Source organism: Gossypium hirsutum, chromosome D12 (genome assembly GCF_007990345.1).
Source record: "Gossypium hirsutum isolate 1008001.06 chromosome D12, Gossypium_hirsutum_v2.1, whole genome shotgun sequence".
Classification (NCBI taxonomy): domain Eukaryota; kingdom Viridiplantae; phylum Streptophyta; class Magnoliopsida; order Malvales; family Malvaceae; genus Gossypium; species Gossypium hirsutum.
In genome coordinates, this window is record NC_053448.1 from 46,428,311 (window position 1) to 46,453,436 (window position 25,126).

Sequence of the window (25,126 nt, forward strand, 5' to 3'; positions counted from 1 at the left end):
GAGATCGTTGCTTCGTAATCTAGCTAGCTCGTGCCTCTGAATTCGAAACTGTTAAAGATTTAACATATTGCAATTGTTGAATGCTTGAGTAAATTGATTATTTATGATAGATTATGAATATTTAATGTTAGATTTTCATCTTTTATAAAGTGATTTTTGAAAAAAATGTCAATTTTGGATTAAATTGTGAAATGTGGAAATTTAGTGGTTAAAATGTGAAATAAATTGAAAATATGGGCTGATAGTAAGATATGGAAAATTCAGCCAGCTTGGGTTTGAGTTTAATTTCATGAAATTGTGATTTTATGTGATAATGACTAAATTGCAAAAATGTGAAATAATAGGGGCAAAAATGTAATTTTGCCAAAATATGTAAATTGTGCTAAATTGAATGAAATTATGATTAAATAATTAAATTTTGATATTATATAGATTGAGATAAATGAGATTTGGATCTAGAACGGGGGAAAACAAAGTATCGGATTAGTCGACCAAATTTATCGTTTCAGCGAATGAGGTAAGTTCGTATGTTTAATAAGCATTAAATTATACATGTTTAAATGCTTAGTTGAGATAATTATGGTGAATGCTTAAATATTGAATTTAATTGTGATTACAATGATTTGAAAATGTTCGACGGAGATTCGACAAAGTAAAAGTCACGGTTGAACCTTAGGAATAGATATGATACACATGTCATGACATTAGGGTTACTAAGATGACCATATTTGGGATATGGCATCGATATGAGAATTCGTGTAAGACCATATTTGGGATATGACATCGATATGAGAATTCGTGTAAGACCATGGATGGGTTATTGGCATCAATACGAGATTACATGTAAGACCATATCTGGGATATGAAATTGTTACGGTACTATGTGTACGAGATCCCCGAGTATCCTTTAGTATTCCAAATGGTTCAACGGGAAAAGTGGATGAAACATGGTTATAAGTGGTGGTACAACGAAAGCAAGGTATTCGTGACAGAAATCAACAAGTAAGTGAAAGTTGAGAATGAAAGTACGATCGAGTTAAGCAAGACAGGTATGTACAGAACCTATGTGAGAATCGAATGAAACTGAATTGGTGAGTTCATACCGTATCATGTATATGAAATGAGAAAGGTATGTGTTTAAATATGTTGTATACCAAAATGTGCTCATTTGGCTATATGGAAGTATGAATTGAATGTTATATGAGAATTAAATTGATTAAACTTGTGGAAGCTAAGGTTTGCTATATAAATGATTATATGATTGATAATGAAATGAAATATGATCTATGTGAATTGTATAGATGAAATATGATATGTGTTATAAAGACGTATGGAATTGGAAATGAAATTTTATGAAATGTATGAAAGAAATCATGAAAGAGTAAAATTTGCAATAAAACAGTTTTGGACAGCAGAAGTTGTATAACTTTGAAAAATCACTAAAAATTGTGGGAATCGAATTAGAGGTTGATAAGATATGAAATTAAATCTTATTAAATCTAGTTTCATATAGAAGAAACGGTGTAAGTAAAAGAATATTGTATTATGAGATATTTGAATTTTTGTGAGATAATGTCAGAATAATTTTGGAATCCCCTGTTCTGAATTTAGAAAATCATTAAAAATTGTATAAAAATAATTATGGGTTATAATTTATATTATTAAAATTATTAAGGAGTTTATTTTCAATAGAGACAAACAGAAATATCATTCGAAACCCGTACTAAGAGATAATTAATTTTTAGAGAAGAAGGGTTGAAACTGTTAGACAGCAGAACAGGGACAATTTTGAAGAATTAACTGTACTTATTGGCTAAACCAAAAATTCTGAAAATTTTATAGTAAGAAGATATATGAGTCTAGTTTTGGAAAATCAAGCAGATCTTAATATGGAGTTCTGTAGCGCAAGATATAAATAATTTAGTGACTATGACTCGAGTAGACAGCTTAATGTGAACATGAGTAAATAGTGGAACTACGTGCAATTTTGATTCTATTATCTTGAGAACATGTCGTGAGGATTGGTAAAAGTAGTTTAACAGATTGCTTATTATTTACATATCAACTTACTAAGCTTTATAGCTTACTTTGTGTTATTTTTCTATGTTTATAGTGTCCCAAAGGCTCGCTCGGGTTGGAAATCTTCGGAGATCCCATCACACTATCCAGCTATGGTTTCAGTACTTAAAAGGTTTGTAATTTTGGTTATGTGGCATGTATAGGCTAGTTGGTTTGTTAAGTGTATAAGTGATTTTGGCTATTGGTGCCTATATGTTTGAAATGTATTGAGCCATGAGATTTGACTTGTTTATAATGTGAGATTTGATATGTAGATGACCTTATAATTGGAATGTGCTTATGAAGGGTTGACCTTTATGGTTGGCGAATTGGTCTTGCAAATGGCCTATATTTGTCCACGCGGCTGTTCATACGGGCGTGAGACATCTGTTACTTAGAAAAGTCTTAAAGTTTCGAAAATTTTTATGTGAAACCAGTTTAGTCCTGAACCTTCTTAAAAGCATGTTTTAGATCTTGTAGACCTATTTAAGGGACAATGTGATTATCAATGAATGTGATATGAAGATATGTGATCAATGGATATGAAATGTTTGTATAATGATGTAAATTGTTCGATAATGCCTCTTAACCCTAGTCCGGTGACGGATATGGGTTAGGGGTGTTACACATGTTATGACTTATTGATGTCAAAAAATCTTGATTTAGGTTGATGACAAATTTGGTGAGAAATATGGCTAGAAAAATGACCTATTTTTGTCCACACGGGCATAGACACGGGTGTGTGTCTCAGCCGTGTGTGACACATGGCCAAGTGACACGGTCGTGTGTCCCCTTATAACTTAAATTTGCACAAAACAAAATGCTCGGGCGTGCGGCTTGGTCATGTTACCCAAGTCAGAGAGCTTATAAGTTTAGACACAGGTTGGGACACGACCGTGTGTCCCAATTTCGAATGCCCACATGGCCTAAGACATGGGTGTGCCTCTTGACCGTGTGAGACACACGGCCTGGCCATACGAGCGTGTGTCCCTTGCATCTTTGAAAAATTTTGATGTTTTCTAAAAAAATTCTAAGTAACCAATTTAGTCCCGACTTATTTCTAATGTGTATTTTGAGCCTCGAGGGCTCGCATAAGGGACAATATAATTGATTTTGATTGGTTTCTGATATGTATGCCAGATGATATGAAATGTCTGTTAATTAATCTTTAAATTCTGGTAATACTCCGTAATCCTATTTCAGCGATGGATACGGGTTCGGTGTATTACATTTATTAGTATCAGAGCCTAGTTTAGTAGATTCTCAAACTAACGTAACATATATGAGTCTAGCTATACATGCCAATATATAACCTGTGATAGTGTGATATCTCCTGACCGTTTTAACACATGTTTTCATATAGGAATGTTATCCAACCGAGCTGATTCCGAATAAGCAGAAAGTAATGCTCAAACCTCTGTGCAAAGAGCAACTTTAAGTAGTAAAAGACCCGTATCTGAGGACCGGGGAGGAGAGGCTAAAGAAGCCTTCTTCCAAATGATGAATGAATGGTTTACTGAATTTAGACAAACGAACTCGGCTATGCAACAACCTCCACCCCCTCCTGTTCCTCAACCAGTTCCTGATATGCCTCAAAATACAGAACTTATCAGAGCTAGTAAGCCTCCTGTTGATAAAATTCGTAAGTATGGGGATGAAGAATTTCGAGCTACAACTGAGGATGATCCTAAAAGAGCTGAGTTTTGGTTAGAAAATACTATTAGAGTTCTTGATGAATTATCTTATTTACTGGTTGAATGTCTTAAATGTGCAGTATCTTTATTAAAAGATTCAGCTTATCAGTGGTGGAATACGTTGATTTCTGTTGTGCCGAGAGATCGGATCACTTGGGAATTTTTCCAAACCGAGTTCTGAAAGAAATACATCAGTTAGAGGTTTCTCGACCAGAAACATAAAGAATTTTTGGAACTTAAACAAGGTCGTATGACAATGTCTGAATATGAACAGGAATTTATTCGATTAAGCAAATATGCTCGAGAATGTATCCTAACTAAGACTGAAATGTGTAAGCGGTTTAAAGATGGCTTAAACGAGGATATAAAACTATTAGTTGGGATCCTCGAGTTGAAAGAATTTGTTGTACTAGTTGATCGAGCATATAAAGTTGAAGAGTTGAGCAAAGATAAAAGACAAGCTGAAATTGAAGCCAGAGATTCAAGTAAGAGATTGATGGGAAAGTCATACCAGTCAGCATCGAAGAAATTAAAGAAATATCATGACCATTCTACTACTTCTACGGGATACTTCTATAGAGATAGAGGTACCTGACGCTCCAGTCTTAAATCTCAGGCTACCTCTGTAGCAAGTGTGGGTAATACTAGAAACACCAAACCCAAACGTAGACACTGTAACAAGCTACATTTTGGTGATTGTCGAATGAAAAGTGGAACGTGTTTCAGATGTGGTTCCTTTGACCACTATCTTAGAGATTGCCCGGAGAAATATGAAAAAGATACTATGTAAACTTCGAGGCCAAGCAACACAGTTACGAGAGGTAGACCACCTCATAATCTTAGAAATATGAGTGGTAGCCGTGGTGCAACGAGCACCAGCTAGGACTTATTTTATTCGTGCACGTGAATATACTTCTGTGCCAGATGTTATTACTGGTACTTTTTCACTTATTGATACTGATGTAACTGCTCTAATTGATCATGGTTCAACTCGTTCATATATTTGCATGAATTTAGTGTCTAGTAAAAATTTACCTATTGAGTTTATTGAATTCGTGGTTAAAGTATCAAATCATCTAGGTCAGTATGTGTTGGTTGATAAAGTTTACAAGAACTATCCGTTAATGATGCATGGTTATTGTTTCCCGGCTGATTTGATACTATTACTGTTTGATGAATTTGATGTGATTTTGGGTATGGATTGGTTAACTTTGCATAATGTCGTGGTAAATTGTAGACAAAAGCATATTGTATTGAAATGTTAGAATGGTGAAATGCTCTGTATTGAATCAGACAAATTGAATGGGTTGCCTGATGTGATATCAGCTATGTCAGCACAGAAATATGTGAGAAAAGGTTGTAATGCTTACCTTGCTTATATGTTGGATGCTAAAGTGTCTGAGTCGAAGTTTAAATAAGTGCCAGTGGTTTGTGAGTATCCTGATACATTTTCAGAGGAGTTACCTAGATTACCGCCGGTCAAAGAAGTTGAATTTGCTATAGATATTGTATCGGGAACAACACCGATATCGATAGCACCATATAGAATAGCTTCTACAGAGTTAAAAGAGTTTAAAGCACAGTTGCAAGAACTAACTGATAGGGGTTTTGCTCGACCCAATTTTTCACCTTGGGGTGCACCGATTTTATTTGTCAAGAAAATAGACGGATCGTTGAGATTATACATTGATTACCGACAACTCAAAAAAGTTACAATCAAGAATAAATATTCACTACCTCGTATTGACGATTTGTTTCATCAATTGAAAAGTGCCACGGTGTTCTCAAAGGTTGATCTTCGTTCTAGTTATTATCAATTACGAGTAAAAGATTTAGATGTGCCGAAAACAACATTCAGAACCAGGTATGGACATTATGAATTTCTTGTGATGTCGTTTGGTTTAACTAATGCACCTGCAATATTTATGGATTTGATGAATAGAATTTTCATATCGTATTTGATAGATTTCTTGTAGTATTTATTGATGATATTCTGATATATTCCCGAGATGAGATCGAACATGCCGAGCATCTGAGAATTGTTCTGCAAACTTTGTGAGATAAACAATTGTTTGCTAAATTTAGCAAGTATGAATTTTAGCTTCAAGAAGTGAGTTTTCTAGGACACATAGTATTGGTTGAAGGTATTGGAGTTGATCCAATTAAAATATCAGCTATTGTTAACTAAAAACCACCGAAAAATGTATCTGAAGTTAGAAGTTTTCTGGGATTAGCTGGTTATTATCGGAGATTTGTAAAAGGGTTTTTGATGATATCTACATCGATGACACGACTATTACAGAAAAATGTAAAATTTGAATGGTTTGATAAATGTCAGCAAAGTTTTGACCAGTTGAAAGCCCTGTTGACTGAAGCACCATTTTTGGTCCAACCTGAATCGGATAAGGAATTTGTGATTTTCAGTAATGCGTTATTGAATGGATTAGGTTTTATTTTGATGCAAGAAGGTAAAGTAATAGCTTATGCTTCTAGACAGTTAAAGCCACATGAAAAGAACTATCTGACACATGATCTAGAATTGGCTGTTATTGTATTTACGCTAAAAATTTGGCGACACTATTTGTTTGGTGAAAAGTATCATATATTTACCAATTATAAAAGCTTAAAGTATCTGATGTCGCAGAAAGATTTGAATATGAGACAACGTAGATGGCTCAAATTGTTAAAACATTATGAGTTGATTATTGATTATCATCCGGGAAAAGCAAATGTAATTGCGGATGCTCTGAGTAGAAAATCTTTATTTGCTTTGCGAGCAATGAATACCTGATTGTCCTTGTCTGACGATGGATCAATTTTAGCCGAGTTAAAAACTAAACCAATGTTTCTACAACAGATCTGCGAAGCTTAGAAATGTGATAATGAGTTGCAAGCAAAATGGGTATAGTGTGAGTCGACTTCTGATTCAAAATTTCAAGTAGGATTTGATGATTGTTTGTTATCCAGAGGCAGAGTTTGTGTACCGAAGAATCTAGAGCTTGTACAAAAAATTTTGCACGAAGCTCATAGTGGTAGTATGTCTGTTCATTTGGGAAGTAATAAAATGTACAATGATTTGAAACAGATGTTCCGGTGGCCAGGAATGAAACGTGATATTTCAGATTTTGTATCTAGATGTTTGATATGCCAACAAGTTAAAGCTGAACATCAGGTACCTACGGGACTATTACAACCAGTGACGATACCGGAGTGGAGATGGGATAGAGTTACAATGGATTTTGTATTAGGGTTACCCCAATCTCCGAAAAAGAAAGATGTCATTTGGGTTATTGTTGATTGGTTGACGAAGCTTGTACATTTTATTCTGGCACGTATAAATTTCTCCTTGGACAAATTAGCAGACTTATATGGTTCAGAGATTGTCAAGTTGCATGGTGTACCATTTTCCATTATTTCGGATAGAGATCTGCTTTTCACATCACGATTTTAGAAAAAGTTACAAGAAGCTCTGGGTACACAATTACATTTTAGTGCTGCATTCCACCCTAAGATTGATGGTCAGTCAAAGCGTATGATTCAGATTTTTGAAGATATGCTCCGGTGTTGTATTTTAAAATTCGAAGGCAATTGGGAGAAATATTTTTCATTAATCAAATTTTCATATAATAATAGTTTTCAATTGAGCATAAAAATGGCACCGTGTGAGGCTTTGTATGGTCACAAATGCCAAACTCCGTTATATTGGACTGAACTCAATGAGAGAAAGATACACGGAGTTTATTTGATTCGTGAGACTGAGGAAAAAGTGAAAGTGATCCGAGATAGCTTGAAAGCAGCTTTTGATCATCAGAAATCTTATGCGGATCTTAAACGTAATGAAATAGAATTTCAAGTTGGTGACAAGGTATTTTTGAAAGTTTCGACTTTGAAGAAAGTTCTTCGGTTCAATCGTAAAGGAAAACTGAGTCCAAGATTTATCGGGTCGTATGAGATTACAGAGAGAATCAGACCTGTTGTATATTGATTAGCTTTACCGTCAGAATTAGAAAAGATTCACAATGTCTTTCATGTGTCTATGTTATGACGGTATCAATCAGATCTTTCACATGTTATTTTTTCGACGGATGTTGAAATTCAGCCTGACATGACATATAGTCAAGAACCGATCAGAATTTTGGCACATGAGCTGAAAGAATTGTGAAGTGAAAATGTAGCTTTAGCAAAAGTCCTCTAACAATGACACAGAATAGAAGAAGCTACCTGGGAACCTGAAGAAACTATGAGAAAGCAATATCTGAACCTTTTTATTGGTAAGATTTTTGAGGATAAAAATTCCTTTAGAGGGAGAGTTGTAACAGCCCGTTTTCAGTGAAACCGGAATAGTGGTTTCGGGACTACAAATTCGAGGTCAGAAGAAAATTTATTTTAATATTATTTTGTGGTCTACAGTGTTATAGAAATATCGTATAAATACCGTTTACATGCCTAACTTGATAAAAATGACTAAATTGCATAAAGTGTGAAAATTTAATTCTACTAGTTAAAAGTATCAAATAGCTATGGAATTTAAAACTAGAGGTCATTATATAGCAAATAGACTATTTAGAGGAGTTAGTGGATAAGTGTGATTATTCATCATTGGAAATTGAAGAAAATATTAAGGTTAATTTTGGAAAGTAAATAATAAAATGATGATAAATAAATTAAATAATTATTATTATCATCTATTCTCATCATCTTTCATCAAAAATATGGAAACCCTAGCCATGGAAGCTTAAGTTTTAGCAAGCTTATTTTACTCATTTACGTAAGTATTTTTGTCTCGTGTCTAATGATTTTTATGCTTCTGAGATCGTAGTAGCTTAATCTAGCTATCTCAGGGATTAATTTGTAAAACCATTAAATTAATACGGTTTTGCCATGGATGAGTATAGTTGAATTTTGAAGTTTTATGATAGAAAATGAAAGGTTGTTGTTAGATAAGCAACTTTTGTAAAGAGAATTTTGATGAAATTGTCAATTAGGGACTAAATTGAAAAGATAAAAAATTTATGAAAAAATTCTAAATTTTGTGAAATACATGGGCTACTATTGATATGTATAAAAATTGGCTAGGCTTGAATAAGGATTAAATTGTATGAATTTTATTTTTCGAGCCTAGGGACTAAATTGTAATTAATTAAAGTATAAGGGCAAAATAGTAATTTTTCAAAAGACGTGTGTTGGATTCAATTGAATATGAATTATATTAAATTGAGTTAAATTCATTTGTATAGATCCGGATAGACCTAATACGGAGTTCGATTGAGGTAAAGAAAAAGTATTGGATTAGTAGCCTTGGTATCTACATATACTTATCGAGGTAAGTTCATGTAACTAAATTGTATATTTAAATGTTTTAAATTGAATATTGTTGTGTGTGATTTGTAAAAATTGCCATGTATAATTATGATCACATATTTGATAATTATTGAGTTTCGTTTTAACCTTAGAAATCCGAAGGATACAAATGACATGTCATTAGGGTTCCCAATATGGTTGTAATCTTGCATGTGTTGCGGATACACCACAGCTCTCTTGAGCTTCTCGATACTTGGCTCTCACGAGCTTTCCAATATTTGGCTCACAAGATATTCCTGTTATATGGCTTAGAAGAGCTTTCCGTTTACATGCTTGTATAAGTATACAAGTACATGAATTGACAGATTACAGATTTACACTTTGTGTGTACTATCCGTGTATCCAACGTTTAAATGCTTCAACAGGAAAACTTCTGATATGAAACAATATGAGTTTGAAATGAACAATTATGGATGATACTTGAATTACATGGAAATGATATTAATGATATATTAAAACATGAGAGGAAAATAATAATATTTAAGAAGCAAATATACCAAAATTAAAAGGGTGAGGCGGCATAAGAAAGGAAAATAATAAAATAAAGCCATTCAATGGCAAAATTGTAATTTAATTGAAATTAAAATGAAACAAATTGGAAATTGAAAATTTTCTAGACATTTCTTCTTGTTTCGGTCTAAATTGCCATAGGAGAGAAAGTTTTATTCTGATTGTTCATATTTTGCTTCATATGAGTTCAATTCTTATCTGTTTATTGTAATTTTTATGTTTTTGAAATGGTTACAATTAGGTCCAACTAAACCTTACCTTAGTTTTTTATTTTATTAAAAATTTTAGAAGTTACAATTGATGAATCTATATGATTTTAGTTATTAAATGATGAATTTGATATATTAATTGTTATTTTAAAATTATTTTATTAAGTGATTTTTTATGAATTTCTCGATTAGGGACTAAATTGTTAAAATAGTAAAAATACAAGGGTTTGTTGTGAAATTATTGAAAAAACGGGCTGTATTGAATACCATGAATATTCATATAGCATGGGTTTGCATTAAAAATGGTTAATTTGCATGATTTGGGCTCAATGACTAAATTTAATAAAAGTAAAACTTTAGGGGAAAGTTTGTAAAAATGTCAAAAATGACCAAATTGCATGAAATGAATTATTTTATTGTTTAAATTAATAAATTGAATGAAATTATTAATTTAAATCAAGGTTGGTTGGAAAATCGAGGAAAATAGAAAATTACCAGAACGCCCTTGAATCTTGGTATTTCTGCAATTTAGCCAGATAAGTTTGTATGAACTGTATTTTGTATAATTTTGATTAAAGTGAATGTTAATTGGTGATGGGTATTATATACATATATATGTTCTATTGTTGGAATTGAATTATTATTGGAAATATATTATCAAATTTAATACTCAATTTGGATTGAACATGAGATTTGAGTACATTCGTAAATTGGAGTATGGTGGTATTGGAGGGAAATATCAGCATATTACCCAAGTAAATCGGGGTTCAGCATTTTTTGGGAACTCTCGTGTTTTATTTCTTGTTTGGAGTGATTGAGTGGATCAGCTTTTACAAGCTTCTGTTTAGCTCTTATGAGCTTCTGTTGGCGTGTTCTGGTGGACCAGCTCTATGAGCTTTTGTTGATGATGTACTCTTATCCGTAAGTCATTCTTTGTATGGAAAATCTCGATAAGGTAAATTTTTTAATGAATTTGAAAGATTTGTTAATTATTGAATATTGACCCGAACATAAATGAAAATGAGATATGTTGTGATTAAATGAGATACATGAGTTATGTACTTATGAATTGAGTATTGAATGGCTAATGTCAATGTATAAACAATTGTGGTTTGATATGTGAATAGCTATTTATATAGAAATTGTATGAATTGGGACATTGTTAATCAAATAAAAGATGTTAGCATATGCAATTTGAGTATAGTACGAAATAATGTTGAAATAATGTGCTAATATGTATGAATTAAAAAGGTTGACATTTGATAGTTAACTGAAATGGATTGAATTGGTATATAACTTATGAATGTGTTGATTATTTGAATTGAAAGGAATATATATATGTATATGTGATAATGTGCAAATATGATAATTGGATATTGGTTGTATTTGGAAGTGAAATTAAACCCTATTAATTGTATCGGGCTGAGTCGGATATAGATGGCATGCCATAGGATTGGAAGAGTTCAGAGATTTCTTCGACTTCGAGTCGATGAGGCACTGGGTGCCAATTTACTTTGGTTTAACCGATGAGATACTGAGTGTCAAATTTATATAGCGTTGGGCACAGTTATTACTTCGGATTTATCCGATGAGGCACTGGGTGCCAAACTGGTGTGTTGGTTGGATCCGTGTATCCGTCCGAGTCTGAGTCGTGTTAATAGGGGTAATTAAATAAAACGGTACTATGATTGATATTGGATGATATTGTATGAGAATTGAAAATGGGATAGTGATTTGAAACATGAAAATGAGTTATATACATAAATGCACTAACTTGTGTATTGATGATGGTGATTAGGCTTATGTCAAGCTTGAGATTATGATTGATGTATATGCTTATGTCTGGTATTATACAAATGAAACGGTAAGTTCATAATTGAAATGTGATATGATGAAAAAGAGATTGATGAGTTGAATAATGTAATTATATATGAGAAATTACACATGTTATGGTTGAACTTACCTATGTTATGAATAAATATATTAATTAGTTAATTGATATTGTTATTTAAGTTTATGTTTAGTAAATAGAATGAAAAATAAGTAAAGGAAGTTATTTTTAGTTTTATGAAAATGTTAATGATGGTGTAAAACGTTTTATAAAATCTTATTATGTTAGGGATGAACAGATATATGATGTTGATAGACTTACTCATTTATGAGTTAGTGGCTATGTAGTTGATAAATCTTGAGGCATTGGTATAGCTTTGTATTTATCATATAAAGTTTATTATTGAATTGGAATATTATTTTTAAAGTTTGTACAAGCTTACTAAGCATTCATTGCTTACGTAGTTGTTTATCCTTTATTTCACAGATTATCGGAAGCTCGATTGGGTTGGAAGCTTGTCGGAGTTATATCACACTATCCATCAGTTCTATCAGTACTTTTGGATGTTTTGATTTTGGTTATAATGGCATGTATAGATTATTTTGGATAAATGTTGGCCTATATGTGTTTTGTTGAGATAAGCCTCTGATTTGACTTGTGCTTTGGTATTTTGGTATGTGCATAATTTGCCTTATAATGTTGATGTGTGGAATGATTTGTGGTTGAATGATGAAAGGTAAAATAGTAGTTGAATATGCATATGAGGTATGTTTTATAACTTGGTTTGATTTGGTACTATGCTATAGTAAGTGTATATGTATTTGATGCTATTGAATAAGTGATACAATTGATACCAAATGCTAAGTTTTGGTAAATGATTTACATGTTGTGTGTGAATGCAATTATACATAAAAGTTGGTTGATTTCTTGGTTACATGGATTACATGGTTAAACATGTTTATAATTGTCATTTGAGGTGCCTAAAGGCATATTGGTTGTATGTGAATATATTACATGTTTAAGGCTTGATTTTGCTTGTTTTGGATGCCATAATATGGTTTGTTTATATGCATAATGTAGATTGTAGGTTGACACCAAATTGGGTGAGAAATATGGCTTGTAAAATGACCTATTTTCGTCCACGCGGGCAGAGACACGGGTGTGTGCCTCAGCCGTGTGTGATACACGGCCAGGTGACACGGACATGTGACCCCTGTTGTGTTGAAAAGTTTAAGTGTTTCCAAAAAAAATTCTCTAAGTTTCTAATTTAGTCCCGATTTGTTTCTAATGCGTAATTTGGACATTGAGGGCTCGTATAAGGGATAATATGTATGATTTTGATTGGTTTTTGACATGAATGCTATATGATATGAAATGTTTGCATTTTCTATCTGTCTGATTTGTAAACTTTGGTAATGCTCTGTAACCCTGTTCCGGCGACGGGTTCGGGTTATGGGTGTTACAAAAATGATCAAATTAAAATACAAAACAAAATTCACAAATTAAATATAGTAAAATCAATATTAAGACTTGGGTAAACTACCTACTGGTCACCATTGTAACACCTATAATTGACCCGATCACCCGACCTGAGGTATAAGGTATTACAACTATAAAACATCAATTTATTAGCTACCTTGTCATAAATAACCAAATAATTCTTTTCATAATTCAATTACAATCATTTCCATATTAATCAATCATATTCGGACCTAAATTGGACATATGAAACATTTAAAACAAACCAGGAACAATTCTGGACTAAACTGAACTTATACAAAAAAAATTAGGTAAAAAGTGAAAATAGGAGTCACACGACCATGTGACAGATCCTAGACCGTGTGGCTCAAAAACATGGTTGTGTGGCCAAACCATGTAACAACCTAAGCCCGTGCATGTAACTTAGGGTTACACAGTCGTTTCACCAAGCTATGTAACTCTCAGAGACCGTGTGGACAAACCTGCACCAAAAATCAAATAGACCACATGGCCGTGTCATGTAGCTGTGAGGGACACACGGCTGTGTAGTAGATCGTGTGTACCCAAAATACCTTCAAACACAAGCCAATTCACCTACAATTTCTTGGACATCAAGCCATACATTTACCATCACATTAACCTATTCAAAGTGTACCAAAACATGCCAAAATATACTAATTCACATTTAACCTATGTGCCAAATCAATATTCCCTCATTGGAACCACATTTCAACATAAACAACAACCATCCAAAACAAGACATAATCGACATAATCAACATATTAACCTTATTCAATCATCCAATAATTTCCAACTAACATATGCTATAATTAACCATTTGTACCAAGTCTTCTAATGTCAATTTATCACCAATTGAATTTCACCAATTAACCTATCATGTATGTACCAATTCAACAAACCAACAATGCATTAAGTTTCAAGCACACCCATGTCATCAAATAACAAATCAACTAAAATACCATTAAGGATTTAAATAAATACACATATTTCATAATTCAAATGACACAAAACATGACCAAATAATCATCAAAATGCATAAACCAAAGCCCTATTTACATGTCACTTATAATCGACCAAAGTAAACGTATAGCTACTAAAAGAGTTGACGGATAGTGTGATCTCCAAAAGCAATCCAATCGATAGCTCGTATTTGATGATCTACAAGGAAGAAAAACCAAATAGAGTAAGCTTACGTAAAGCTTAGTAAGTCCATATTAAACTTAAACTTTGACTTACCGTAATTGTTGTGACTAAAATATTTCGTAATTAATTTCATAAAAAAGGTCATAAATTCATTCATTTCTTATACACACCACAAATCTCACAAGGTTAGTAAGTTTACATATACAAAGCATATAACTTTATCATGTTAAAAACATTACAAGTAAATACATTTAAATCTCAATTCAACCATCACCTATTTATTTAACAACTCACATTTTATTTCAAATATCTATATCTAATGTTCCATTTCATATATCTATTTCCATATAACTGATTCATATCACCATTTCGTACATTTATTTCTATATAACCGATTCATATAACTATTTCATATAAACACTTCATATAACCATTTCTATTTACTCATTTCATTTTTCATTTTCACTTGATGAACCAAATGAAATAATGTCGGATATATGGGAATGATGCTTACACAAGCTGTAACTGTAAATGCTCACACAAGCTATAAAGTGAGCCTGCTCGATGTTGCTCACATGTGCCGTGGAGAATCCACAAAAAATGCAGGATCTTAGCCATTGGTAGGACATCTAAGACAAACAATCGAAATGGTAAATAACTCTAATAACATGCCATTTGTATCCTAAACATTCATGAGGTTCACGTGGGCCATGTTTCATATCTTTATCATTTAGTCATATACACATTATTTCATCACAAGAAATCATCCATATACCTTCCCATTTTCAAACGTAACCTTTAATTTAATTAACATTACAATTTAGTCCTTTTCATCCATTACCATTTAACAAGTAAATGAACTCAATCATAACACATATAGATAGATATTATATCACAAAAACAACAAAAAAAATAGTTTAAGCAATTTACAAACTTATCTAATCACAATAGCTACGAACACTTAAACAATGATTATTCGAGAACTTTTTTTTGCCGCAATTATGAACCAACTGATCCGTTTCTAGATCTAAATATAATATGTTCATTCAATTAACTAATTCAAATACTTTAAAACACTTAAATTCACATATATAACCCTTTATCAATATTTTACACTTTTACCTTTTATTCAATTCAGTCCCTAAACCATAAACTTTTACAATTACCACAATTAAGCTTAAAACCAAGCTAGCCAAACTTTTTACTTTTACATGTACAACCCATAATTGTTGAAATTTCACAATAATTTTATGCTAAATTTATTATTTTATCAATTTAGTCTCTAAACTTAAAACTAACCAAAATTCCTTTACAAATTAGTCCTACTTAACTATCAAACTTATAAATCTATTATCACACTTCAAAAACATTACAAATTCATCAATGGAATAAATCAAAACATTTAACAATTTCACGAATTAATCCCTGAATTAGCTAGATTAAACTATAACAATCTAAAAAACATAAATATTACTAAAAATGGACTAAAAAAACATACCATGCAATGGAAATTAACCTTGGCCAAAGCTTGTATTCTCTAACAATTAGGGGTGTGCAAAATTCGGGTAAAACCGAAAAAATTCGGTTAACCGACCGAATTCAGTTAATCGGTCGGTTAACCGAATTTTTTTGGTCGGGGGTCGATTAATTATTTTTTAATTTTTTGGTTAACGGTTAATTCGGTTCGAAACCGGTCGGTTAACTGAATTTTTTCGGTTTAACAGAAAAAATTTATAAATAAAATTATAATATATAAATAGGCCCACTATTCACCTAAACCCAATCCAAACCCAAGTATTCAACCCAACCCAATTACCCAACCCAACCCAATCATAAAAATTACAAATAATTTAATAAATAAAAATAAAATTCTAAAACTAAAACTAAAACTAAAGTCTAAAAGTCTAAAAATAATTTAATTATGTAGTGATTCAATTCGGTTAATTCGGGTAATTCGGTTAATTTGGGTAATCCGGTTAATTCGGGTAATTTGGTTAATTTTTAACCAAAAATAAAAATATATAATTTTCGGTTAATTTGGTTAACCGACCGAATTAACCGAAAAAATTTCGGTTCGGTTAATTTTTTTTGAAAAAATTTCGATTCGGTTAACAGTTAAAAATTTTGAAAGGTCGATTAATTCGGTTAATGTTATTTCGGTTAACCGAATGAACACCCCTATTAACAATGGTGTTCATGAATGAATGTAGAAGAAAAGTGAAAATGAAATGGTTGCCTTTTGTTTTATTAATTGTTTTACTTTTATTATTTTAACATATATTATAAAATAAATATAATTTAACATACAAAATACTTAAAAAACAAACCCATTAACCGTCCAAGCTATCCTAACATGGTCTAATTGCAACATAAGGCCTTCCAACCATGACTTTATAGCCATTAAGCATTAATAAATTAATAGCGATTATCTTTGCAGTGTTTACGATTTAATCCCATTTCCTTAATTAATTATCCAAACGTCAAAATTTCTGAATCAAATTTTAATATACCTATATTGTAACTTCGTAAATATTTATAAAATTATTTGTTGTCTTGGTTAATAGAAATAAGGTCCCGATACCTCGTTTTTCAAAACCACTTGACTTTAGGGACAACCCACTTGTACTTAATTATTTATTCAATTAACAGAATTTATCATATAAAAATTTAATATTATACTATATTTGACTAATAAATATTAAATAATAATAGTTATAAGCTCACTCGTAGAATTTGTAGTCTCAAAACCACTACTTCCAACATCACTGAAAAATAGGCTATTACAACCTCACTTTTTAACACTTTCATTTTGGTCACCCAAATAAAAAAAATTTACAATTTAATCATTGTTGTTACAACTATTTATTGTTTTGGTCACCCATCCATTTTCTCACCGATGTGACATGGCACTTCATGTCCACATAACTACTCCTTATTTGCTAATATTTTTTTTATGTAATTATGTACTTTCTTAAAATCCATTTCCTATTTTTACAATAATGTAAAAACTCTAACCTCAATTTTTTTTTCATAAGGTTTATTGTCTAACTTTGGAGAAAGAGAACAGGGTAAAGAAATTGACGCTTCAATGAAATGGAGTTACCTAATGCAATTCCAATGTGCTTTTTTTCTTTTCATGAAGTTACATAATCACTCCTTGCTTGCTAGTAGTTTCTATATTTTCTTAAAATCCATTTCCCCCTATTTTTATTATAATGATAAAATCTTAACTTCAAAATTGTTTTTTTATAAGGTTCGTTGTCTGACTTTAGAGAAAGAGAACATGAAAATGAAATTGAAGCTTCAATGGCCAGAAATGGAGTTACCTAATGCAATCCCAATGTGCTGTTGTAGATTCTTTAGGCGGTTTTAAACAACTAGCATTTTAATAGCAGTAAAATTCATTTTAATGTTGTGGGATTAGAGGAAGAAGTGATAGCTACAAGCATATCAATGAAAACTATGGTTATAAATTCATGGTCTAGATACCATCCAAACAACTCTTGCAACCCTTCCTAATTTTTCATCCTATGTGTCTTCACCATCAACTTACAAAAAATCACGTATGGGTCATAAGATTTCATGGCTAGAATCACACTTTCTTTGAATGGGAACAACTTATCATTGTTGTCTCTATCGATGATCTTGACTTCTTCAAAAATAAAATTTATGTCGTTATTTGACTCGAAGAATAACTTCTTAGAACGAACTCTTTCAACAATTGTTTTTAAAAACTCAACATCAAAACCTTGATTTGAGTCCGAAGAGTTGGTGAACCATGATGAGGGATTTTACATTACCAATAAAATAGGGAAAAGTGAATAATTATATGCCACATCAACCTTGGTTAGTAAGATAATGAATAGATGACTAAAACCGTAAATTACTTTAATAGAAATGATAAAATTATTTAACCCGCTCAAAGACGAGCAATTGCTATTCGGCACCCACGAGACCATTGCTCAACTATTTATAATTTGGTCATTTCTTTTGTGTGGTGGTTCTCTCAGTTTTTGAGTTTGCTGCGCTTGTCTGTAGTCCATGTGACTCTCTTTCCTTTGCTTTCGTTTCCCAGTCTCTTACTTTTTGAATCTCAGATCAGGTAACTACTCTTCCTTTTTCTTTTTAGCTTTAATTTCTTGGGGTTCTACATTATTCGTGGGATTATTAGTCTACGCTTTTTGTTGATGTTGTCTTTGGGCTACCGTCGTCGATTTCCTGCTAAAACTTTTTGTATAACAAAATATATTGCTAGATGACCAGAACCAATATTCGCCTGTTCCTTTTACGATGATCTAGGACTTTTTATTATCCTTTTGATTAGTGGAATGCTCAATGCTGGACTCAACTTACTCAAACGTTTTACTGTAGAGAGTGTTAATTAAAGATTCTTCTCCCTAGCTTAATTTGCTTCTTAACTTTTATTGTTCTTACCTTTTCCTTTTTATTTTCAACTGAGAACTGATAGGAAATTATCAAATCCGAGCCGCCATGGAGGTTAACGACAAGCTTTTGAACACGGGTATTCTCATAGTAGCCACCCTAGTAGTGGCCAAGCTCATATCTTTCCTCATAATGCCTAGATCTAAGAAACGGGTTCCACCAGCAGTCAAAGCCTGGCCGGTAATCGGTGGGCTCCTTCGATTCGTGAAAGGGCCTATGGTGATGCTCCGGGAGGAGTACCCGAAGCTTGGCAGTGTTTTCACATTGAACTTGTTTAACAAGAAGATAACTTTCTTGATTGGGCCTGAGGTTTCATCCCACTTCTTTAAGGCTTCAGAATCAGACCTCAGCCAACAGGAGGTCTATCAGTTCAATGTGCCAACCTTCGGTCCTGGTGTGGTTTTTGATGTGGATTACACTATAAGGCAAGAGCAGTTCCGGTTCTTTACAGAGGCCCTTAGAGTTAATAAACTTAAGGGTTATGTTGATCAGATGGTTACAGAAGCTGAGGTGAGTGATCTGCTAGGAACTTGGTTTATATTATATTACACTTTTGCTTTTTGTTTGTATGTTGTATATTATTTGGTGATGTATCTGGCCTAATAAAAGCAGCGTCTCTTTTTCGATACTATTAGAATATGATACTAAGACAAGGGAAAATGAAGTTCTAACTTGCATGGATGGAGTACATATTTGGTGGATAATTAATGAACTGTTGAAAGTTGTTAGGATTGTATGAAGTTGTTTAGTGAATAACAATGTATCTCTAATCTTTAGGGATCACCGAATTTGTTTTAATTTTTCTCAACTAGTCTTTTTCTATGTTTAGCTAATGTAATGACTAAAAGACTGAAACTATGCGAAACAAATTGTATCAGTTTTCATTTTTCTCCATCGAATTTCCAACTGTCCTCTTTCTTTTATATACTTGGTGTGTGCAATGTGAACCAGCCCAGTTGAATAAAAGTATATTGTTTATTTCATTTTTTATTGTGTACTTGAGCTTGTCGGAGACTTCTTAGGAGTCTTCATATCTGAGGATTGAAGTCTAATTTGCACGTGCTAATGATGCTGTTTTGGATGTTGATATTGCTTTCTTTAAAATCAAGCATTGTGTTTCATGTTGTTGTGGTGCACCTTCCCTCTCTTCTTTCATTTATGAGTTAAAAAGAATGTGCGTGAGTGGCTTGTTATTTATTTGATTTACTCTTCATAACACCCACCAACTTTTAATTCTTGGACTACTTTGATGAATAAAAAGGAAATAAAGGATAATAAACACTAGTTACATTTGGTTTTGGGAGGTTAAATGACATGTTACTGAATAGAAAGTTTGTTGTCTTACGTGAAATTTGAGGTTTGTTGTATGTTTTCAATGTTACATATGTTCATAATGTTGTAACTCCATAGATGTGATTTGTTGTCTGATCTTTATGGAATTGGGCAGGACTACTTCTCAAAATGGGGGGATAGTGGTGAGGTGGACCTTAAGTATGAATTGGAGCATCTCATCATCTTGACTGCTAGTAGGTGTCTCTTGGGTCAAGAAGTACGTAATAAACTTTTTGATGATGTTTCTGCACTCTTCCATGATCTTGACAATGGCATGCTCCCTGTCAGTGTTATTTTCCCTTACCTACCTATCCCTGCTCATCGCCGCCGTGACCGAGCTCGAAAGAAGCTTGCAGGAATCTTTGCAAATATCATAGCTTCCCGTAAAAGTGCTGGCAAGTCAGAGAATGACATGTTGCAATGTTTCATTGAATCTAAGTATAAAGATGGTCGCCCAACTACTGAGGCTGAAGTAACTGGCTTACTGATTGCTGCGCTCTTTGCCGGACAGCATACCAGTTCTATCACCTCTACTTGGACTGGTGCCTATCTCCTTCGTCACAAGGAGTTCCTATCTGCTGTGATTGAGGAGCAGAAGCAAATAATGCAAAAGCATGGAAACAAGGTTGATCATGATATCTTATCTGAGATGGACACCTTGTATCGGTGCATTAAGGAAGCTCTGAGACTTCACCCTCCACTGATTATGCTTCTACGTAGTTCACACAGTGATTTTAGTGTAAAAACCCGAGATGGGAAAGAATACGACATCCCAAAGGGTCACATCGTTGCAACATCTCCAGCATTTGCCAACAGGCTTCCTTACATTTACAAGGATCCAGACACATATGATCCCGATAGATTCTCTGTTGGGAGGGAAGAAGACAAGGTAGCTGGGGCTTTCTCATATATTTCCTTTGGAGGTGGCAGGCATGGTTGCCTTGGTGAACCATTTGCTTACCTTCAGATAAAGGCTATATGGAGCCATTTGTTGAGGAACTTTGAATTGGAGCTTGTGTCACCGTTTCCTGAGATTGATTGGAATGCTATGGTGGTTGGTGTGAAAGGAAAGGTGATGGTTCATTACAAGCGGCGACAGCTTTCTGTTAATTAGCCAAGTAATGTTTGCGAGTAACTTGCAGTTCTAAGTTATTTTCTTCAAATGTCGCTGGCATTTTATTTGTTCTGTTGTCAAACTTCGGGTTATTTGTGTTAAACTAGAGCAGTCTCTGGATTCTATTTGCTAATGGTTTTTTTATTTATTGCTGCAATATTTATGATTAGTTAACCATCAAAGTTTGGTATTGGTGTTCTGAACTTGTTCCGGATTCCTTTTTGAAGCACTGACGTTTTCGTAATATTGATGTCAATAGGAAGGTCATAAAATCTTAGTAGCTAATACCCTGGAATAACTATAAGGTTGTAATTTGTCGTTCCCTAGTTTATATATTTGCATCACTAACAATTTCCCAATGTAGTCTCACCTCTCTGCTTATCAGTCAAGAGTACGGATAACTTGAAACAAGAGAAGAGGAGCAAATCAAAAGAACTTCTGTAGGTTGTGGATTCAAATGATATGATGGAACGGAGGACATTTGCAGAAGTAAAACTCTTTAGATGAAAAATATTTGTTGCTATTCGGGCTTTTATATGTGCAAGCGTGAGGAGCCATCAATCTGATGATTGTATAGCTATACTCAAAATGTGTCTTTCCATACGTGAGCTTCTATACAAAAAATTGGAATTTTTAAGAAAAATTTCAAATTCTACACAAGGCCAATCCCTAACTCAACTTGGTACAACCGACATTGAATGTGGAACAACGCTTAACATCACCAAGGTTTCAAGTCAGTGATTGGTCCTGCGGTCCAGTTCAGAATCTTTTCACCAGGCTTCAAGTAAACACTCTTTGGGTGTGGCAATTTACGAGCAAGGCCATTCAATATTTGATGGAAAGCATCTCCTGGTAGTGTAGGTTGTGGAAACAACATGGCTCGCTTCATCGAAGGATTTGCAAGAAGCCTCTGTTTCCTCAAGATTACATGGGGTGGTATAGATGTGAGAATTTTATCCAACTTGGGAACATCTTCTTCTGCAACAAAAACTCCGATTTCCTCCCAGGGGATAGCATCAGCAAAGGGTAAAACTATATCATCTGCTATGATGACAGGAATGCACCCAAACACGACAGCTTCCACTAGTCTAGGGCTCCAGGGTGCCCACCCAAGGGGGCACAAGCAGAATATAGCTCGTTGCATATCCTCATAATAGGTGGTTGGATGCTCAGTGGAGATGTCAAACAGTGGATTGCTCTTAAAATTCTCCCAAACAGCTGCCCTTGCACCTCTGCCACTCATCAAAGGAGTCAGTGAGGTCTCTTAAGGGTGAAGCATAAGATCGTTCATCAGGGCTAGATTAAATTGAATGAAAGGTCTCATATCTACCTAAAGTAATCATTTAAGAGCAAACAAAGAAAAATGAAAATTAAAGATCTACTTTCCTTTGGAAGAAGTACATTTATCAAAGCTGAAAAGAAAAGTACCTTGCATAGTAGCCACCTTCAGGGTCATTATTCACGTCATAAAACAACCCACGAAAGTAGACAAAAATAGAACGTGGAGTATCTGGTGGAATCTGGCGGGCCTGCATCTTTTGAGGGGGAGCGTAAGGAGGTATTGTGATTGAACCTTCATTCAAGCACACATGGTTGCGTTGCCCGAATGTCTGAACTAACGTAGCACGCCGCAGGATTGGAAGGATCCCCCGCTCTATAGCTTTCTCTTCCTGGACAACATTCAAATCAACCAGCACACGTTTTACCTTTGCATGCTTACAAAGCAATACTAAACCCACAAATCTAGGACTTGAGAGTTTACATCTGTAATATCACATATTGCTTTGCTTAAATAACACTCCCTTATATGCTACTAGTACTAATATAGAAAATGATTATGACTAAACCAGATCTTCATCTCTCTAACTTGACAACGTTTTAATGCTTGGACTTAAGTTTCTAAAGCCAGTTAAACAGGACTAGCAAAAGGCATAAATGTACTTTACTAATTCTTCTCACTAGGTAGATATATGACATTATCAGAAATAATTTATATGCATGACAAGAATCATCCTTGAAATGGAACCATCTAAGATGATTTGAACATGCTTTTCTGGGCAAACCATGACATCTACCTGTCACATTTACTATTGGTGAAAATATATAAAATTGAATATGAGATTCCCAATTTGATTCCATATGAATAGTAATGCCAAAATGGATCGAAAATATGATTGTACTGCTATATCAACAACCTTGGAGACTTGAATCAGTTACCTGATAGTGAAAGCAGGCTCCGAAATCATGGGGCACAACAAAGAAATGATCAGCCCCCTCTGTTCTATTCCAGTAAGGCCAGCTCGACGAAATAAGCTGTATTGCACTTCTAACCATCCGTGGGGACTTGAAGGGCAATGGCAAGCCAGTGGGTGTAAGATCACAAGTTGCATATATAGGGGTGTAAAACCAATCAGCTTCCTCTGGATTGAGTGTTCGAACGGGACTTGACAAGAGAAACCTGTGCATGAAGATCTCAGCAGCAAACATATGTGAAAGACATCTGGGGTCTTTCTGAAGGATTTTCTTGTTGTATTTGCTTGGAAGCTCGTATACATATACTTTCAGCCTTCCAACTGGATCATCTTCCAACACATCACCTGCACTTCCTGCATTTTTCGATTCACTTTTTACTTTTAGAACTTTAAGTGATACTGCAACTGCAACATCTTATGTGACATATACCATGAATTATTTCACATTTAATAGGCAAAGCACTTTTTTTTATACAATAGTAAACCTGGACTCTAGTATATATGATAAAACGAACATCTAGCTGAAGATAAACTATGTTGCAACTCAAATCAGAGCTAGCATGAACAGCAAGTCAGCAACATTATGGATCTTTGTTCATTAACCACTCAAATTATAAGCTTTTTTTTTATATACAAAATAAGAAAAAGCTTTTTATCCAACATTAGGAACAAGAGATACCAGAAATTCTTTCAGTGCGAGGATTGCGCTCAGCGGTAATGCTCCATGCGAACCCCAAAGCAATAAAAAGCAAACCCCACAACCACAAGCATTTCCTCATTGTGGAAGAGTCTCGAGAACCCAAAAAAAGCAATCGACACAGGGAGCTGTCTAAGATGGGAGGTGGAGAGGAAGAAACAGGCATATTTAAGAGAAATGTTTAGGAGAGGTATGTTGAAAGATGGTGGGACGTCATTAGGAGTAGTAGTTGAGTGAGTTTTGTTAAAGCTAAGGGGGCTGAATAACAAATGGAGGTTTCCAGGTTAGGGAATTGAAAGTGAAAATTTGGATGGGAGGCATTGCTTCAAGGAACAGCAGACGGAGAGACCACATTATTCTTTAAAGAAAAAAAAGCAAAGAAATTGTGATGTTTGAAGTTTTAACCGTAAGCGGTGTATGTTTGTGAAAGCAAAGCAGCGCTCGTTTTGCCGGTTTGATGGCAGGTCCATGTCTGCCTCTCGTTTTGTCAAAGCCTAAGTAAGAAATTATTGGGCCTATTTCTCTATTAGATAAATATATTTTTGAGCTAAATGTGTAGCCCTAGGACTTGATTGATTTTCTTAAAAATATTGATTTTTTTTAAATATTATAATGAGATATTGGTCTATATAGACTCGTAATTTATTTTCAGTTTGTTGTTAGACAATGTGGGCTTGCTTACTCTTTTAACTAACAATATAAGATTAAAGGCTACACTTAATTTTTAAAAATTAAAGACAAAACTTTATACAACATTAAACTCTAACAAAATATATTTTGTTATGGAATAAATTGGAAGCCTTGTATATGACAAAATCTTTGGCCAGCAAGTTAGTATCAAAACAACGTCTCTACACGTTCATGATGGCTGAAGGTGAGTCTATTAGAACTCATATTAATGAGTTTGTTACCCTTCTTAATGATTTAAAGAATCTCGAAGCAGAGATTGATGATGAGGATCAAGCTATGTTGTTGTTATGCT

General features: G+C 33.7%; 2 protein-coding genes across 2 annotated transcripts; one reads left to right on the forward strand and one right to left on the reverse strand.

The window, feature by feature from the left end:
* The first annotated feature begins 17,813 nt into the window (after window positions 1-17,813).
* LOC107946187 (sterol 14-demethylase) lies at window positions 17,814-21,394 on the forward strand. Its single transcript, XM_016880417.2, has 3 exons — window positions 17,814-18,408; window positions 18,775-19,259; window positions 20,197-21,394. Exons 2-3 carry the CDS (start codon window positions 18,798-18,800, stop codon window positions 21,193-21,195), a joined length of 1,461 nt encoding a protein of 486 aa, XP_016735906.1. The 5' UTR covers window positions 17,814-18,408; window positions 18,775-18,797; the 3' UTR covers window positions 21,196-21,394.
* A 314-nt stretch (window positions 21,395-21,708) lies between these two features.
* On the reverse strand, window positions 21,709-24,533 carry LOC107946188 (probable beta-1,4-xylosyltransferase IRX10). Its single transcript, XM_016880418.2, has 4 exons — window positions 24,127-24,533; window positions 23,413-23,801; window positions 22,624-22,865; window positions 21,709-22,427 (listed from the first exon to the last, which is right to left on the reverse strand). The coding sequence occupies exons 1-4, from the start codon at window positions 24,308-24,310 to the stop codon at window positions 21,914-21,916; spliced, it is 1,329 nt and encodes a 442-aa protein (XP_016735907.1). The 5' UTR covers window positions 24,311-24,533; the 3' UTR covers window positions 21,709-21,913.
* Window positions 24,534-25,126: the final 593 nt, after the last annotated feature.